Genomic DNA, 19,522 nt, shown 5'->3' with positions numbered 1-19,522 from the left:
TTTAGGGCTCTGGGAATACTCAAAAAGTTGTCCATATAAATTAATGGTAATTGTTTCTTTGCTTTGCATCAGGTCAGCTTATTCGAGGCTCATAGAAATGCTCTGCTTTCAGATAACAAAGGAAACCTACCTATATCTGTCTCCATCTTTCCTACAGGGTGTTTTCTTCTAACAGATGCACTAATGTACTGTTGTTAATCTTTAATGAGCTGGAAAGTAAGCTGGATAAGCTAATTTAAATTGTGTCTAATATTAAAGTAAATACAGCTGACCCTCCAACATGGGAGAAAGAGGCACCAACCCTCACATGCAGTCAAAAATCTGTGTGCAGGGCACCTGGGAGACTTAGTTGGTCGAGCATCTGCCTTTGGCTCAGGTCATGATCCCAGGGTCCTGGGATTGAGCCCCACATTGGGCTCCCAGCTCCATGGGGAATCTGCTTCTCCTTCTGACCTTCTCCCCTCTCATGCTCTCTCTCCCCCACTCTCAAATAAATAAATAAATAAATAACCTTTTTAAAAAATCCATGGGTAACTTCTGACTCCACCAAAGCTTAGCTATTAATAACCTCTTGTTGCCCAAAAGCCTTTTTGATAACATAAACAGTCGATTAGCACTTATTTTGGTATGTTGTATGTATTATACATGGCATTCTTATAATAAAGTAAGCTAGAGAAATGAAAATGTTATTAAGAAAGTTGTAAGGAAGAGGAAATACATTTATAGTATTATACCATGTATATCGGCCGGGGGGATGGGGCAGGGACCACATACAAGGGGACCCATGCCATTCAAACCCATGTTGTTTGAGAGTCAATTGTAAAATGTGAAAATGCAGCAGACTGTCCTACGTACAAGGAGCAGAGGCCACAGAACACGGACTGTGAGACCTCTGTCTTGGCTGTGCCAACACCTTTGTGCTTATTTTTGGTTTTCAGCTATTTTCCAAAGAACCGAGGTTGTTAGGGACATAAACCCTTTTCTCTTTAGAGGGTGAGCTCTTTTGCAGCTGGCCGGTCCCATGTCTCCTTAGCACAGGCTATTCTAGAAGATCAGTATGCACAGACAGTGCATTAATGAAAAAGTTTTCTGAAAGGGAATGGTTAGGAGTCTCCACTGAGTAATTCTTATAAATAGATCTTGGGGCAACTTCTTTTTCCTGTGGGAAAATGTCTCAAATTTAATGAAGAACACAGCTTAATACATAAAACTGCACTCTACACAAAAATTGTCCTAAGTAATCTAGTGTGTATTTGACATAAAGACTACAATAACTTGAATTTTTCATCTCTGACCCGATTACCTCTTACTGCCCTTCAGTTAATATGAGCTACAGTTCATCACATGTATTATCATCATTGAAATGATGCCCTGAATTTTAACAAGGAAACTGTAACATAGGCAGCTTGAGAATATAAATTATAGTGCATTTGATACATATGTAAAGCAAAAGCTCATATCCCCAGGGGTACAGGTCTGTGAATCACCATGTTTACACACTTCACAGCACTCACCAAAGTACATACCCTCCCCAATGTCCATAATCCCACCCCCTTCCCCCAAACCCCCTCCCCCCAGCAACCCTCAGTTTGTTTTGTGAGATTAAGAGTCACTTATGGTTTATCTCCCTCCCAATCCCATCTTGTTTCATTTATTCTTCTCCTACCCACTTAAGCCCCCATGTTGCATCACCACTTCCTCTGGAGCATTTTAAAAGCTCTTATTTATATGAAGTGATTGACAGCTTAATTTAAAATCTTTTGTGTCTACTAATTTAAAAGATCACAAGGGAAATTGAAAAAGAGATAACTACTTAAGCTTATCTGAGTTACCACACTATTCAAAGTAATTAATCAATGTTTTCAAAAGCATTTTATAATTGAGACTTTTTACTAATACATTCTGGTATTCTCTTCTTAATTATTATGAATTAGCATAGACTTACCAAACTTGCAAATGTAAATGCTTCAGTATATATGCTATTTTAATCTGAGATAAATTCTGTAACAATACTAAATACTCACAGCAACAAATTGGTTATTTTCTAATTTAATGACGTCTCCCACTTTGACATTCATCCATTTTTCATTCTGTAGTCTAAGAACACAAACAAAATTAATTGTTTTCAGGAATAGAGAATAATCAAGGGAATGTATTCACATGGCACATCATATAACAGAAGCAGATAAGACTTTTCTAGAATGCTAAATTCCAAGGACCTTGCAAAACAGTCTTTCACCTGAGTGGTGTGGGAACTAAGGCTCAGAGAGGCCAAGTGATTTGCCCAAGGATACCCAGTGAGTTAGGGGTATCCCTGGGACTAAACTCAAGATGCCTAACTCTTGACTGTGTGATCTTTCCATCACCCACAGTGACAGCTTTAAATACCAGCTATTAACTCTTGCTTGTGTTTCCTTGACCAGAACAGTGGCCAGTTGGGATGGGTGGGGAGCAGTAATAAATTCAGTCATTGACATTCCTTTGACTCTATATTTAAAAAATATAGAAATAAAACATCACTGCCATTGTCTCCGAAGTTTGAAGTTTGTTTAACCAGAGGCAAAAGAAAGAGGTCCACGGCCAATAGCTAAAATAGAAGTAAGAGGAAAAGGATAAAAATTTTGTAAAGGACATAAACAACAATGAATGATAAAAACAGCCTTGGAAGACTGAATGTGAAAGAACACCTACCAATCATCCATCAACACTGTGGCTAAAGGACAGGCTTGGTGGCCATTTAATGGCTAGGACCAGCAGCTTAGAATTGAGAACAATGGGGCCAAGACGCTGCCCTGCTTTCTTTTAGGCTTACTATATAATGGAGTCCCTAGTCTACCCTTTGCCAGATTCAAAAGGGTTTATGATAAAAAGCTATTGTGTTTAGTTGGTTGGGCCCCCTGCGACACATAGGGGAGACGGGCCCTCTGGAAACAAACCACCTGTGGCAGTCTACCATGATGTTAATCGCCCCTTCTGAAATTCCCTAAAACATAAACCAGCTTTGTTTTCTGAGTTAAAAGCTTTCCACACACTTCTTTCCTAGCAATCCCTTTTTAAAAGAATGGGCTTGGATGAGAAGGACAGGTTCCCCAACAAGTGAAGGTGGGCATATTCATTTCATTCTGCAGTTTAAAAAAAAAAAAAACAAAAACCTAATTTACTTGTTTTATAGGCTGGAAAACAGTTTTAAATATTTATACAACTGTGAAATATGCCTCACACTATCAACCCTGCTGGGTCATTTGGCTTAAACACTCAAAGAATTTTTCTTTAATACGGATCCAAGTACATGTTGTTCTGGAAAGTTTTCAATTGCAGCATTTTCATCTCTAGCCAAAATTCAATCGCTTTTCCAATGCCACACTTTCCTGCACTTTATCTAGCTCAACAACAATGGGAGAACCTAGGAAGCCTTCTAAATCTCATTTTATTTATTTTTACAGATATGGATTATGTCCTGGTTTATTCCTCCTGGACACCACCTCCTTTGGAGCATTAGTGACATTTCTCAGGGGACAGTATCTCAGATTAAAGTTGATATGAACGGACTGAGATAGAGACCCTGTCTTTATTTATACAAAATGCCCTGCTACTGAATTGCCCTTAAGTCTCTACTGAAAGTGCCATCTGCTTTAAGGAGAAGCTCAGATGATACGAAGTTTCATTTCCAAACTTATTCCTCCTTCCCATCTACTATAAGGTCTAGGAAAGACTGCACCCTAACTTTTCCACCCAAATGGAAAATCAAAGTAAAAAGGGAACCAACTCTACAGGATCTCTTACACATTCCAAAACTCATGTTTTATAGTTAAGGTTGAACAGATAAACAGCAACAGTCACTATTTGGGAGAACAAACCAAAACCTGAGTTTTCTCACATAAGTTCTAACTTGTTTTTTTAAGTCTAGTATCTTATTATTCCCTCTGTAAAACCAAAGCAATTGAAAAGAAATTAGTATAAGTGTGCCGGTGTCCATGGGAATTACAGTAGGTCATGTGTGATATCTTGGCCAAACCCCTTATTTGTGTATATATCTGTCAAAAAATCTGTTAACCCCAAACAAAGGAGGTATTTTGAAAAATACTATTTCCTAGTCTATCTTAGCAGGTAATGATAATACTAGGATCTCAGAGGTATATTTCAATGAGCATTCAGGATCATAGCTACAAAAGTATCCAAACTTACTGAACAAGTATAAGCTGATAAAGACCTGCAAGTGAATTTAAATAATCTGTATCCCACCATTTTTACTGTCCTACCCACTACTAACACCACTGATGACACAACATCAAAGACATACCAGCAGGAGCAGCAGACAGGAAGATTTGCTTTAAAGCTCATCTTTGAAATATTTCTCAACTTCTTCTAAGATTTTAGCTTAAACAGCAACTGCATTTCGTCATCATCCTTAAATAATGAAAACACGCTCCCTGTCTCTCCATGTGTAGTGCAGCTGTTCTTGGGGCTTGTGTTTGAATCAAGCTTACATCACAGTTCTGTGAGGGAGAACAGGATGGCCTCATGGGCTGTGATGACGACACCCAGCTCCACAGACCTACACCAACAAACTCTGCCTTTACCTTGGTCAAGGAAAGCTCTTCTGCTCTCATAAAGGAATTACAGTATATGTATATTCCAAAAGCAAGTTAATTCATTTCATTGCACTGAATCCAGAAATTCCAAAATTTTAAAATAAGCTTCAGTTTTCAGTATCATCACGTAACTATTCCAGGTTTTGAAATGATATAATCTAATGATATAAATGATATATCTGATGATTATATGATTATAATTATATGATTATATGATTAATGATTATATCATTATATAAATGATATAATCTGATGATATAATGATATAAATGGTTCTTTCAATCAGGCTGTGGCTGCCTTAATGATAGAGACTTCACCTTAGTAAACTCACAAGCCAGTTGTTAAATAATTAGCCAAAATTCCAGAAAGGGATTCATGAAATTTAAATTCCAAAGTCACCATAAAACATATGAAGTTAAACTTCCACAGAATGGTAACTAGAATTACCTTAAGAAAGGAACTTTTAAAAAATACACCCACTAACTACATGCCTATTCTTAGAACATCAGAGAATCTGAGTTCTGAGAAAATGTGGTGAGAGTTGGCAACTGTATATAGTAATAGTTTGATAAATTGGTCTGAATCTGCTTCCTCCTGATGAGACATCTAGAGACTTGAGAATGTAATTTTGAGTGAGAGAGCACCTACCATGCTCCCTGCCATTGAACTATTAGCTCCAGAGGCTAGAAATCAAGCATTTGCTCTGAGCAAGATACCAAGCCCATTGCTGAAGCATAAGGGCAGAAGGAGATCTTGTGGGCTCCATAAGTCTCCTGTCATCCTTTCCATACTTCAATACTCTGACTGCCTATTAGCAACATAGATTCCTGAAAAGATAATTTCTTCAAAGCTACAGATGACATGTTGGAGTACTAAAGAGACAATCAAGAAGGTTGACATAACCGACCTCCCCTCATTAACCAGACAATCCACATACAATATGTTTGGTTTCTTCTCTCAAGCCCACGTAAGACCTATAACTTACAAAAATATTTTCCTGCCCAGACAGATCTTACTTTATACATCACTGCATCCTCATGACCTAGAATAATGCCTAATTTCTAGTATGCACTCAATAAATTTTTGTTGACTGAATGAAAATACAGAATCATTATTGCCAAAAACACTTGTTGAGTGATAGCATTTCCCTGAATGCCTAATAAGAATTATAATAACCAACATTTATTTAGTGCTTACTGTATTCCAGGGACTGTGCTGAAGCCTTCATGTACAGGGTTTCCAAATAAAACAAGTGATACTCAATTAAATTTGAATTTCAGATAAACAAGTCATTTTTTAGTGTAAGTGCCCCTATACAATATTTGGAATATACTTATACTAAAACATTATTATTCTGGACTTCAAATTTAACTGGGCATTCTGTATTTTAGTTTTCTACGCCTGGCAACTCCAGTCATGGATCTTATCTCATTTAATCCTCACAACAACCCTGCAAGATAGGTACTGTTGCTACTCCCATTTTATAGAATAGAAAACTGAGGGTCAGAGAAAGAGAGACATTTGCCCTATTTTGCAACATCTATCAAAAATTTTAATGCTCACCTACTTTGAAATAGATATTTCCTCTAAAACAACTGATCATACAGGAGCTCAAAGATGGATGTACAACAATATTTATTGCAATATTAGCTTATAAACTATCAATACACATTAATAAGGATTAGATAGACATACCATGGTATACCTATTTAGTTATGGCTCATCTACTCGATGGAATGAATACAGTTCAATAAAATAAAAATTTTATTCAAAAATAATAAGATAGGTCTATATGTGCTAATATAAAATATCCTCTCAGTTACATACTAGATTAAAAATAAGCATTGCAGAACACTGCATATAGACGATGAGATTCTAACTGTGGTTTGAAGCAGGAACATACCTACACAAAACTCTATTCTTACATACACAGAAAATTTCTTGAAAGACACAAGAAACTATTCAGTAATTGCTACTAGAAAAAGGAAATGAACAAAAACTGGAATGGAAAGGAGACATCATTTTATGATATACATCTGTGTGCTGTTAGAATTTGGGGTGTCACATAAATTGATTAAAGGACAACTGGGGAGGAAAAAAATATAGAAGAAAAGAAAACTCTTCCAAGGTCACATGTAAGTGGCAGAGCCAAGACTGGAACCTGAATCTGTCTGACTAGAAAGCCCATGTTCTTAATACATCTATATTTATTATTTTTTGCTACATTTTCAGTGGTAATTATGTTTTGCCTCTTTAGAAAGAAAATGAACCCTAAAGAGCAAAAGGATTTGAACGCAGCAAAGAACATACTACCGTATTTAAAATCTGCTGATCCCAAGACAGCTTGCAGTCATGGCCCCCTGACACAAATGCTCAGTAGACAGCAGCAATTTGTTTTTTTCTAATTCCACTGCTGTCAGAACCACACTAGAATAAGACATAAAGCTTGGCCCTAATCCTCTAACAACAGACTGGTGAACAGGATTTTATTACATTAGAATGAGCATCATACTCATATCTTTGGAATCTATTTATTTTGAAAAATACAAATGTTCCCCTCCTTTTTTTCCTTTCTTATTCACACAGTGCTTGTGCTGTGTCAGAGTCACCAGGGAGGTCTGAAATCAGCTGCTGAAGGATGCTCTCCTATGGCAGTGGAAAGTGGGGGTGGCGGGAGGAAGGCAAGGTGATAAAAGACGTAGTCCTTCAGCACGGATAATTTAATGATTTGTTGAGGAAAAGTAATCAATTGTATAGATGTCCTGCCTAATTTATAGAAATCCTTGAAAATTCTGTTGTGCATTATTTGGATGCACACACACACATATAATTTAGCCTTCCTATTCTTAAAACAGAATAATCGATTTGCTAAGTTTCACCTGAACAATAAGCCTACTAAAAGTTGTACAGAAAGTGTGTTCTCTTTAATCATTTCCCTAAACTGAAACCCTTCTTCTGAATCATCCTCTTAAGATCCTGTCTTCCATAAAATTTTAGTAGGATTCTATTAACAGATGCCTAATTAATGCTAAGACCACAAGAAAATTGGAAGAAAATTATTTCAAAGGAAGACTATTACATCTGCTCTCATAGATGAATGCTGAAGGAAATGCCTTCCATGGAGAAAACAGCCTTATTTAGGTACAGTCTGATTTGTGGGCAGCAGATTCAGAAGATCATCTACGTGCAAGAAGTTTATCAGCAAGAGGGAGGAAGCAAGATGGCAGGGGAGTAGCAGACTAAAATATCATCAGGTTCAGGAGTTCAGCCAGATAGTTACCAAACTATTCTGAACACCTATAAACTCAACAGGAGATCAAAGGGAAGAAGAACAGCAATTATAGGAACAGAAAGGCGACCACTTTCTGAAAGGTAGGATGTGCAGAGAAGTGAATCCAGAGCAACGGGAAGATAGACTGGAGGGGGGAGGCCAGCTCCTGGCAAGTGGTGGAGCAGCGGAGCACAAAATCCGAACTTTAAGAAGTCTGCTCCACTGAGGGATGTCACTCCAGACACTAAGTCAGGGGTAGAGCCCCCACAGGAACAGTGTGGTCTCAGGACCCGTGGAGTCACAGAAACACCAGGGGTGTCTCAGTGTGTCAGAGCTCCCAGGTATTGGAGTAGGAAATCTGGCTGCACAGACAGAGCCGAGGTGGGACCTGTCAGCTCGGGGTTACCTTAAACTGTGATCCAAGGCACAGTCAGACCACTGCTCTTTGAGCAGGGTCCCCACAAGTAGTAGATCCAGAGAGACCAGATACTCCTCTCCAAATGGATCAGTGTACCAGAGATAGAAATGCTTGGTCACAGGCCAGGGGAGCTCAGAGTGCAGCTAGAGACCAGGAAAATGGGAGGGAATGACAGCTTTTCTCTGAAGGCACAGTGAGGAGTGGGGGCCTGAGCTCTCAGCTCCTACAAGGCTGGAGATTTGGAGACTGCCATCCTCATTTCCATCCTCCAAAGCTGTACCAAAAGCATTCAGGAAACAAAAGCTCCAAGGAGCAAACCCAAGCAGATTACTTAGCCTGGCCCCTGGCAAAGGCAGAGCAATTCCCCCTTGCACATAGACATTTGAGAATCACAACAGGCCCCACCCCCAGAAGACCAGCAAGAGCATCCAGGCAAGACCAAGTTCACCAGTCACTGAGAACTCTAGAGCTAGGGGAAAGCAACACATAGAAATCATGGCTTTTTTCCCATGACCCTTTAGTCTTTCAAAGTTAAATTTTTTTAATTTTATTTTTTTGTACTCTGTTTTTTTTTTAATTTTTCTCTTTCCTATTTTAATGTTTTTTAACTACCTTCTCTTATCAATATATTTTTTAAAAATCTTTTTAAATATTCCTTCTTAAAATCACATTTTATCCCTTCATTGCATTTAACCTTGTTTTTTGTATACATATAGGGGTTTTTTTCTTTAAAATTTTGGGATACAATTTCCTCTAATAGATCAAAATATACTCTAAATCTAGTGTATGGTTTTATTCTAGTCTCGGGCCTGATTGCATTCTCTCCTCTTTTTTTTTTTCTTTCTCCAATCAACTTCTTATCTTGTCAATTCCTTTTTTAGAATCTTTTTTAATTTTCATCCTTATAGTCATATTCCATACCTTCATCATGTTTACTCATATTTTTATATAAGTTCTTTTTTTCTTTAAAATTTTGGGAGGTAGTTTCTTCTAATGAAACAGAATACACCCAAAATCAAGTGGGTTGCTCTGTTCTGCTCACCAGTCATACACATACACACACACACACACACACACACACACACACACACACACACAAATACATACATACATTTTTCCCTCCTCTTTCTTCTCCCCCTGGTTTTGAGTCTCTTCTGATTTGGTTACCATATATTTTTCTGGAGTCTTTGCCATTCTTTTAGTACTTTGTTCTCTCATTCATCTATTCTTATCTGGATAAAATAACAAGGCAGAAAAATCACCACAAAAAAAAGAACAAGAGGTAGAACCAATGGCTAGGGACCTAATCAATATGGACATCAGTAATGTCTCATAACTAGAGTTCAGAATAACGATTATCAAAGTGATAGCTGGGTTCGAAAAAAGCATGGAAGATGTTAGAGAATCTCGTTCTGGAGAAATAAAAGAACTAAAATCTAACCACGTTGAAATAAAAAAAAATATTAAGGAGATGCAATAAAAAATGGAGGTGTTTACTGCTAGGATAAATGAGGCAGAACAGAGAATTAGTGATATAGAAGACCAAATAATAGAGAATAGAGAAACTGAGCAAAAGAGAGACAACTACTGGACCACAAGGGGAGAATTCAAGAGACGAGTAATACCAGAAGATGAAACAATATCAGAATATTGGGATCCCAGAAAAAGAAGAAAGAGAGAGTGGGGGAGAACGTATATTGGAGGAAATTATACTAGAGAATTTCCCTAATATAGTGAAGGGAACAAGCAATCAAAGTCAAGGAGGCACAGAGAACCCCTTTCAAAATGAATAAAAATAGATCCACACCCCATCATCTCATAGTAAAACTTACAAATCTTAGTGACAAAGAGAAAATCCTGAAAACAGCTCAGGACAAGAGGTCTATAACATACAGTGGTAGAAATATTAGATTGGCAGCAAATCTATCTGCAGAGACCTGGCAGGCCAGAAAGGCCTGGCATGATATATTCAGAGCACTAAATGAGAAAAATATACAGCCAAGAATACTATATACAGCTAGGCTGTCACTGAAAATAGAGAGAGAGATTTAAAAAAAGAAAAAGAAAAACTTCCAGGACAAAGTTAAAAGAATTTGCAAACACCAAACCTGCCTTACAGGAAATACTGAAAGGGGTCCTCTAAGCAAGGAGAGAACCTAAAAGTAACAGACCAGAAAGGAATAGAGACAACATGCAGTAAAGTCACCTTATAGGCAATACAATGGCATTAAATTCATATCTTTCAACAGTTACCCTGAATGGGCTAAATGCCCCAATCAAAAGACACAGGGTATGAGAGTGGATTAAAAGAAAAAATCAATATGCTGCCTACAGGAAACTCATTTTAGACCCAAAGACACCTCCAGATTTAAAGTTAAGGAGTGGAGAATCATTTACCATGCTAATGGACATCAAAAGAAAGGTGGGGTGGCAATCTTTATATCAGACAAATTAGATTTTAAGCCAAAGAATATAATAAAGGATGAGGAAGGACACTATATCATACTTAAAGGGTCCTTCCAACAAGAAGATCTGACAATTTTAAATATCTATGCCCCTAACATGACAGCAGCCAATTATATAAACTGATTAATAACAAAATCAAAGAAACACATCAACAATAATACAGTAATAGTAGGGGACTTTAACACCCCCTCACTGAAATGCACAGATCATCTAAGCAAAAGATTAAGAAGGAAATAAAGGCTTTAAATGACACATTGGACCAGATAGACATCACAGATATATTAAGAACATGCCAACCCAAAGCAACAGAATACACATTCTTCTCTAGTGCACATAGAACATTCCCCAGGATAGATCACATCCTGGGTCACAAATGAGGTTTCAACCAGTAACAAAAGATTGGAATCATTCCCTGCATCCTTTCAGACAACAGTGCTCTGAAACTAGAACTCAATCACAAGAGGAAAGTTGGAAAGAACCCAAATACATCGAGGCTAAAGAGCATCCTACTAAAGAATGAATGGGTCAACCAGGAAATTAAAGAAGAATTGAAAAAATTCTTGAAAATGAAAACACAATTGTTCAAAGTCTTTGGGACACAGCAAAAGCAGTCCTGAGATTTAAGTATATAGCAATACAAGCCTTTCTCAAGAAACAAGAAAGGTCCCAAGTATACAACTTAACCCTACACCTACAGGAGCTAGAGAAAGAACAACAAAGAAAGCCTAAACCCAGCAGCAGACGAGAAATGAAAAAGATCAGAATATAAATCAATGAAATAGAAACCAAAAGAACAGTAGGACAAATAAACAAAACTAGGAGCTGGTTCTTTGAAAGAATTAATAATATTGATAAACCCCTGGCCAGACTTATCAAAAAAAAAAAGAGAAAGGACCCAAATTAATAAAATTATGAATGAAAGAGGATAGATTGCAACCAACACCAAAGAAATACATACAATTATAAAAACATATAATGAGCAACTATACACCAGTAAATTAGACAATCTGGAAGAAATGGATGCATTCCTGGAGACATATAAACTTACCAAAACTGAACCAGGAAGAAATAGAAAACCTGAACGGACCTATAATCAGTAAGGAGATTAAAGCAGTCATCAAAAATCTCCCAACAAACAAGAGCCCAGGGCCACATGGCTTCCCAGGGGAATTTTACCAAACATTTAAGAAAAATTAATACCTATTCTCCTAAAACTGTTCCAAAAAATAGAAATGGAAGGAAAACTTCCAAACTCAATTTATGAGGCCAGCATTACCTTGATCCCAAAACCAGACAAAGATCCCATCAAAAAGGAGAATTACAGACCAATATCCTTGATGAACACATATGCAAAAATTCTCACCAAAATACTAGCCAATGGGATCCAACAGTACACTAAAAGGATTATTCACCACGACCAAGTGGGATTTATTCCTGTGCTGCAAGGTTAGTTCAACATTCACAAATCAATCAGTGTGATACAATACAATAATAATAGAAAGAACAAGAACGATATGATACTCTTAATAGATGCTGGAAAAGCATTTGAAAAAGTACAGCATCCTTCCTTGATCAAAACTCTTTACAGTGTAGGGATAGATGATACATACCTCAATATCATCAAAGCCATCTATGAAAAACCCACTAGGAATATAATTCTCAATGGGGAAAAACTGAAAGCTTTTCCGCTAAGGTCAGGAATGTGGCAGGGATGTCCACTATCACCACTGCTATTCAGCATAGTACTAGAAGTCCTAGCCACAGCAATCAGACAACAACAACAAATTTAAAGACATCTGAATCGACAAAGAAGTCAAACTCTCATTCTTTGCAGATGATATGATATGTAGAGGCAAAGAATCTACACTCAGAAAACTATAAAGTACTCATGAAAGAAATTGAGGAAAACACAAAGAAAGGTAAAAACATTCCATGTTCATGGATTGGAAGAACAAATATTGTGAAAAATTCTATGCTGCCAAAAGCAATCTACACATTTAATGAAATCCTATCAAAACACCATCAACATTTTTTTCAAAAAAGAAAATGGAACAAATAATCCTAAAATTTATATGGAACCAGAAAAGACCCTGAATAGCCAGAGGAATGTTGAAAAAGAAAACCAAAGCTGGTGGCATCACAATTCCAGACTTCAACCTCTATTACAAAGTTGTAATCATCAAGACACTATGCTACTGGCACCAAAACAGAGACATAGATCAATGGAACAGAATAGAGAGCCCAGAAATGGACCATCAACTCTATGGTCAACTAATCTTCAACAAAGCAGGAAAGAATGTCCAATGAAAAGAAGGTAGTCTCTTCAACAAATGGTGTTGGGGAAAATTGGACAGCCACATGCAGAAGAATGAAACTGGACCATTTCCTTACACCACACACAAAAATAGACTCAAAATGGATGAAAGACCTCAATTTGAGACAGGAATCCATCAAAATCCCTGAAGAGAACACTGGCAGCAACCTCTTTGACCTCAGCTGCAGCAACTTCTTCCTAGAAACTTTGTCAAAGGCAAGGATGCAAGGGCAAAAATGAACTACTGGGACTTCATCAAGATCAAAAGCTTTTACACAGCAAAGGAAACAGTCAACAAACCAAAAGACAATAGAATGGGAGAAGATATTTGCCAATGACATATCAGATAAAGGGCTAGTATCCAAAATCTATAAAGAACTTATCAAACTCAACACCCAATGAACAAATAATCCAATCAAGAAGTGGGCAGAAGACATAACAGACATTTCTGCAAAGAAGACATCCAAATGGCCAGCAGACACATGAAAAAGTGCTCAACATCACTCAGCATCAGGGAAATACAAATCAAAACCACAGTGAGATACCACCTCACACCAGTCAGAATGGCTAAAATTAACCAGTCAGGAAATGACAGATGCTGGTGAGGATGCAGAGAAATGGGAACCCTTCTACCTTGTTGGTGGGAATGCAAGCTCGTGCAGCCACTCTGGAAAACAGTATGGATGTTCCTCAAAAAGTTGAAAATAGAGCTACCCTACCACCCAGCAATCACACTACTGGGTATTTACCCTAAAGATACAAATGTAGTGGGGTGCCTGGGTGGCTCAGTGGGTTAAGCCTCTGCCTTTGGCTTAGGTCATTGTCTCAGGGTTCTGGAATCAAGCCCTGCCCTGGGCTCTCTGCTCAGCAGGGAGCCTGCTTCTCCCTCTCCTTCTGCCTATTTGTGATCTCTCTCTCTCTGTCAAATAAATAAATAAAATCTTTCAAAAAAAAAAAAAGATACAAATATAGTGATCTGAAGAGGCACTTGCACCCAAATGTTTATACCAGAAATGTCCACAATAGCCAAACTATAGAGAGAGCCTAGATGTCCATCAATAGACTAATGGATAAAGAATATGTGGTGTGTGTGTACACACACGCACACACACACACACACAATGGAATATTATGTAGCCAAAAAAAATCTTGCCATTTGCAATGACTTTGATGGAACTAGAGGGCATTACGCAAAATGAAATAAGTCGGTCAGACAAAGAGAATTATCATATGATCTCACTGATATGAGGAATTTGAGAAACAATACAGAGGATCATAGAAGAAGGGAGGGAAAAATGAAACAAGATGGGATCAGGAGGGAGACAAACCGTAAGAGACTCCTCTCTCTCTCTGCCTGCCTCTCTGCCTACTTGTGATTTCTCTCTGTCAAATAAATAAATAAAATCTTTAAAAAAAAAAGACTCTTAATCCCACAAAACAAATTGAGAGTTGCTGGGTTGTGGGGGGGTAGGGAAAGGGTGGTTGGGTTATGGACATTCAGAGGGCATGTGCTATGGTGAGGGCTGTGAAATGTGTAAGCCTGATGATTCACAAACCTGTACCCCTGGGGCAAATACTACATTATATGTTAACTTAAAAATTGAGAAATATATATATAAATAAAGAATTTTATTTAAGTGTTCATGTTTCCCCCAAAATTAGAATTTTAATGGCAAGAGTAAAAAAGAAAAAGGAGAAGAAGAAGAAGTTTATCTGCAAGTCTTCTTTCCATTAGCACCTGTGGGAGAGTGGAGGAAACAGAGGGACAGAGGATGGAGCTGGGCTGTTGATACTGTAACAAAAAAAGTGTTCAGCCAAATTTATGGGGAGATCTGGAGATGGGGATAGGCCTTTAGAGTTGGATCAAGGGTGTCAGACCATTATACTTTGTGATTCTCACTGAATGCTGTATGACTCTAACAAGAAGAGGTGACTTTAGAAAAACAGCTCTCCTCAGCTGATGGGTTGGTTCCCAGAAGGGATTGACAGCTGAGTTTGATATAGGCAGCATTCCTGGTAGCTTGGGAAATATGTTCTGCAGTCTGGAAGGGGACTGTGGGTGGCACAGCAAAGCAGTCACTATAGAAAGCCCATTTCCCAATTTTACCACTGACATGCTCTTGTAATTAGAATGTTCCATTTCAGTTCTAAACTATTTCATCTTTCTCTATTTCCAGTGTCAGTCCTCTTAAGTCAACATGAGGAGCTCCCATGAGTCTGTGAACTCCCCACTCCATTTTACGAGTTTGGGAGAAAAATCTGTACAACTTTGGGTATTCCAATTCACTCCTTTTTCCAATGATTAGTAAATGAAGTTGAAAGATAAATCTTTAGTAGCTCACCATTAAAAAATACTCTACTGATAACCACTGACTACTCAAATATCCTAGAATTTCTACAGAGGGAAATTCACTATTTCATTATTCCTGAAATATTCCTCATATGAAGAACATATTTTAATTTAAAAAAATTACAAGAAATCACCTTAACCCGTGTAGATCAACCATTCTCTTCATTGAATTGCTACATCTTGGGGCACCTGACTCAGTTGGTTACGCATCTGACTTTTTGTTTGGCTCAGATCATGACGTCATGGTCCTGTAATCCAGCCCCAGGGCTGGCTCCATGCTCAATAGAGAGTCTACTGGAGAACCTTTCTCTCTCTCTCAAATAAATAAATAAGTAAAATATTTAAATTGTCACACCTTATTTTGAGAAATAAGAGAATATGCTTTGACCAAGCAACTCTTCTTGAAAAACACCTCAAAAGAAAATAGCTCCCAGTGGAGGAGAATGAAACCTGATTATCTTGGTTCTAGGATAAAAGACTTACATTATATTTCCCATTGCTATTCTTTTTTTTTTAAGATTCTATTATTTATTTGACAGATGGAGATCACAAGTAGGCAGAGAAGAAGGCAGAGAGAGAGGAGGCAGAGAGAGAGGAGGAAGCAGGTCCCCCACTGAGCAGAGAGTCTGTTGTGGGGCTCGATCCCAGGACCCTGCGATCATGACCTGAGCCAAAGGCAGAGGCTTTAACCCACTAAGCCACCCACGCGTCCCCTGTTGCTATTCTTAATCAATTTTCCTACATGGGACCAAGTTAAGCCAGAAAAGAAATATTAGTTGGTTAATGTGCCAAGTAATAACATATGCCATACGAATATAGATAAAGCAATGGTGTCTCTTGTGTGATTTGATTTGCTCTAATCAGAGAGCCTAATATTTCTGGAAATAGAATTCCTGATATTGTGGCACAAAGCACAGCTATGGATATTACTGGAAGATCATGAGTTTATTTACATACTAGATTTATATTCACATTAAGTCTTAAACACTTTTTAAGAAAGTTCTTAAGTGTTACTTTAAAGTAGGTCATAATGTTCGTCATCGTGAGTTCCTCAGAAATAGGGTAGTAGTATGTAGGTAGAATTCTTTTTTTTTTTTCTAAAGATTTTATTTATTTATTTGGCAGAGATCACAAGTAGGCAGAGAGGGAGGCAGAGAGAGGGAGAGAGAGAGAGGAGAAAGCAGGATCCCCGCTGAGCAGAGAGCCCGGCATGGGGCTCCATCCCAGGAACCTGGGATCATGACCTGAGCCTAAGGCAGAGGCTTTAACCCACTGAGCCACGAAGGTGCCCCTGTAGGTAGAATTCTTAATTAGATCATCATCCAGTAGCATCACCCTTCATTAGTGAGATTTAGACTGCTCCATATCTGCAAAATGAACCCTCTGAGCCAGAGGCTGTGTGTCAGAGAGACAAGTAGAATTAGATACAGACTGTAGTTATCAAGGAACCTAGAGACTTATGGGAAAATATAAACCTGGCTCTTAAATAACACTAGTTAAATCATCTTTGCCTTCTGATACCTGGAGCATATAGATATTCTTTCAGTCTGCAATGAAGAATACCTGTACTCCAGGAGGATAATATCAGTATGAGACTGTTTGCCATACAGCTATCATCAAAAGCCCAGCAAGAAAACTGATAGACCAGAGAAATTGTCTAATAAAGTATATATTAACTTTAATTCCTCAAGATATTCTCAGCTTTGTCCCCTTATACAGTGAGCTCATCAGAAAACTATACGCCTGGACTGTATTACTCCAGTCCCTCTAGACTTGGCTTGTCATGACTTAACATCATGCCAACAGATTTCAGTCAGGATTTACTTGTGGTCATGAGTAAAGTATCTCCTCCTTTTGAGAATTCAACCATTATGTCATTTATATTTCTCTCAGGACCAGAATAAATCTTATTGCTCCCAGTTACTAGAATGCTTCCTTTCATTGGGCCATCAGTGTTGTACCCTAGACACTCTCGTTATGAAGACAGACAAAGTTCAAGGTAATGTTTCAAGTTCATGAATGACAATTCCTAATGGATTGTTTAAACAAAAGGTTAGACATTTTATAGTAAAGACTCTGTCCTTTGGAGATGACACTGTACAGACAATCTTGATACTTTCAGAAACAAAATATTATTTCGAAAGGACAGGAAATTGGAATCAATTTTTTAAAAAATCCTTACATTCTTAAAGAGGAGAATCCTGACCTCCTATTTATGAAAGAAACAATGTAACATGGTAGAAAGTCTGTGTCCCTAGATTCAGAAGATGGTGGACTTGAGTCCAAGTTCACCACCAATCAGCAATGTGACCTGGGAAAGAAGTTGATCAAAATTGAAGTTTCCCTCTATGACCTACATTAATTGGCTCAGCCAATCCCTCAGAATGCCTCCTTATTCATAACACTAAGGTCTTTAAAAAGGAATAAACTCATCTGACATTTCACACCTATCAGGACACCTGTGAATGTCATGTAAGATAAATTTATGCAACCATCTTTGCAAACTATAATATATAAAGTACTGTGACTGCTTTTTATTATTATAAAGTATCTCAATATAAGGATGGTACTTTCTGATTTTTATTTCAAGTCGTCAAAAGAGCTATCCATATTCAGTGTCTCCACTTCTTGACTGCCTGTGCTTTCTCCAGTGAGGATTTTTTCTCCATCTCTCCAACTGCAACCTCTCTTCAAGCTACTAAATCCAAGGATGAGCTCTCAGTCTTCACTGAGTTTCAACCACCTATTCTACATCTCTGCAGAATGACTAATATCTCAATAGAATTCTGGTCTCCCAGGTTACCCAAAGAAACAAAAAACAAAAACAACAAGTAAAACACTACTGCAAAGGCATCCTCCTTCCCAGTATTTCCCATCCTTGAACTTCAGATAAGAACCATGGACTTCCAATTTCTTTCTTCACACACACCCAATATGGCAGCACTTTCATTGGTTCTACCCTCAAAATACATTTTAATCATTGGGTTTTAGATGACATGAAGGGAGTACTGCTACTTTATTGGGTACAGTAATGGTATTATGGCAAAATATATTAAAAAAATATATATATATATAATAAGCCCTTATCTGTTCAAGATAAATACTAAAATATTTACTGATAATGTGATATGACATACAGGATTTGCTTCTGTAAAACCCCAGAATATAAAAAGTGACAAGAGATACAAAGTAACAGAAAGTTAGTGGCTCCAGCTGAGTAATACCTAAATGAGAATTCATTGTACTATTCTATTTTTATGTGTTTGAAAATCCATAACAATATATATTCCTATTTTTTTTATATCCTACATTACTATCACCAAGTCCATGGCATCATCTCAACTGAAAGATGGTATGAAATTCCTGATTTGTTATCTTAATTCTGCTCTTGCCCCGCTCTGAAGTCCATTGTCCACACAGCAGCCAGAGAAGTCTTTTTGTCATACCATGCAATTCTCCTGAGTAAAACCCTCCAGTACCTTCTCATTACATTGAGTATAAAATTAAAATTCTCTGCCATAACTTCCAAAACATCACTCTTGCCAACACCCAGGATTCCCCTTTATCATAAGACTTTAGCCACAGTAGATATCTTACTATCAAATTCATTTTGACTTTGGTGATTTTATACTTGCTGTTCCTTTTACCCAAGATTTTGACATGGCTAGCTCACTCGCAACTCAAATTTCACCCACTCAAAGGTTCCTCTCTGGTCACCCTACTTGAAATCACTTCCTCATCTCTAATCCCATTACTCTCTATTCTATTATCTTACTTTATTTTCTTTGTATAGTTATAACTAACTTAAATCATATTATTTGCTTATATTTTGCTTATTATTTGTCTTCTCCCCTTATAGTAAGCCCCTTAGGGCAGGGATTTGTCTGTCCTGCTCATTTTTGCATCCCCAATTCATAGGACAGTGCCTGGCTCAATACTTGAGTGGATTATTTACATTGTCATTCATGCTATGTGCTTAGCACATTTAGCTCTAGGGCTGAAGTGAATAATAGTTCCGTTTGGCTACACCTATTGGGGAGGCTCTAAGAAAGTCTACCAGAGGTAAATGCAAAATATGGGAAGAGTAGGTAAGGGTAGGATGAATCACTTC

At 37.7% G+C, this 19,522-nt stretch overlaps 2 protein-coding genes across 17 annotated transcripts in view; both read right to left on the bottom strand.

The window, feature by feature from the left end:
* GABPB1 (GA binding protein transcription factor subunit beta 1) overlaps positions 1-19,522 on the bottom strand; it is a 975,210-nt gene that overhangs the window by 650,819 nt on the left and 304,869 nt on the right. The gene's annotated exons all lie outside the window — the stretch shown is intronic.
* ATP8B4 (ATPase phospholipid transporting 8B4 (putative)) overlaps positions 1-19,522 on the bottom strand; it is a 256,040-nt gene that overhangs the window by 131,398 nt on the left and 105,120 nt on the right. For all 14 annotated transcript variants that reach the window (XM_082734772.1, XM_082734778.1, XM_082734770.1 and 11 more), the window contains one exon: positions 2,025-2,097. In XM_082734772.1, the coding sequence (XP_082590898.1) occupies positions 2,025-2,097 (73 nt within the window). The remainder of the gene's footprint in view (positions 1-2,024; positions 2,098-19,522) is intronic.

Source organism: Mustela nivalis, assembly GCF_964662115.1.
Source record: "Mustela nivalis genome assembly, chromosome: 6".
Taxonomy (NCBI): Eukaryota; Metazoa; Chordata; class Mammalia; order Carnivora; family Mustelidae; genus Mustela; species Mustela nivalis.
This window is presented reverse-complemented; position numbering and strand designations above follow the sequence as displayed.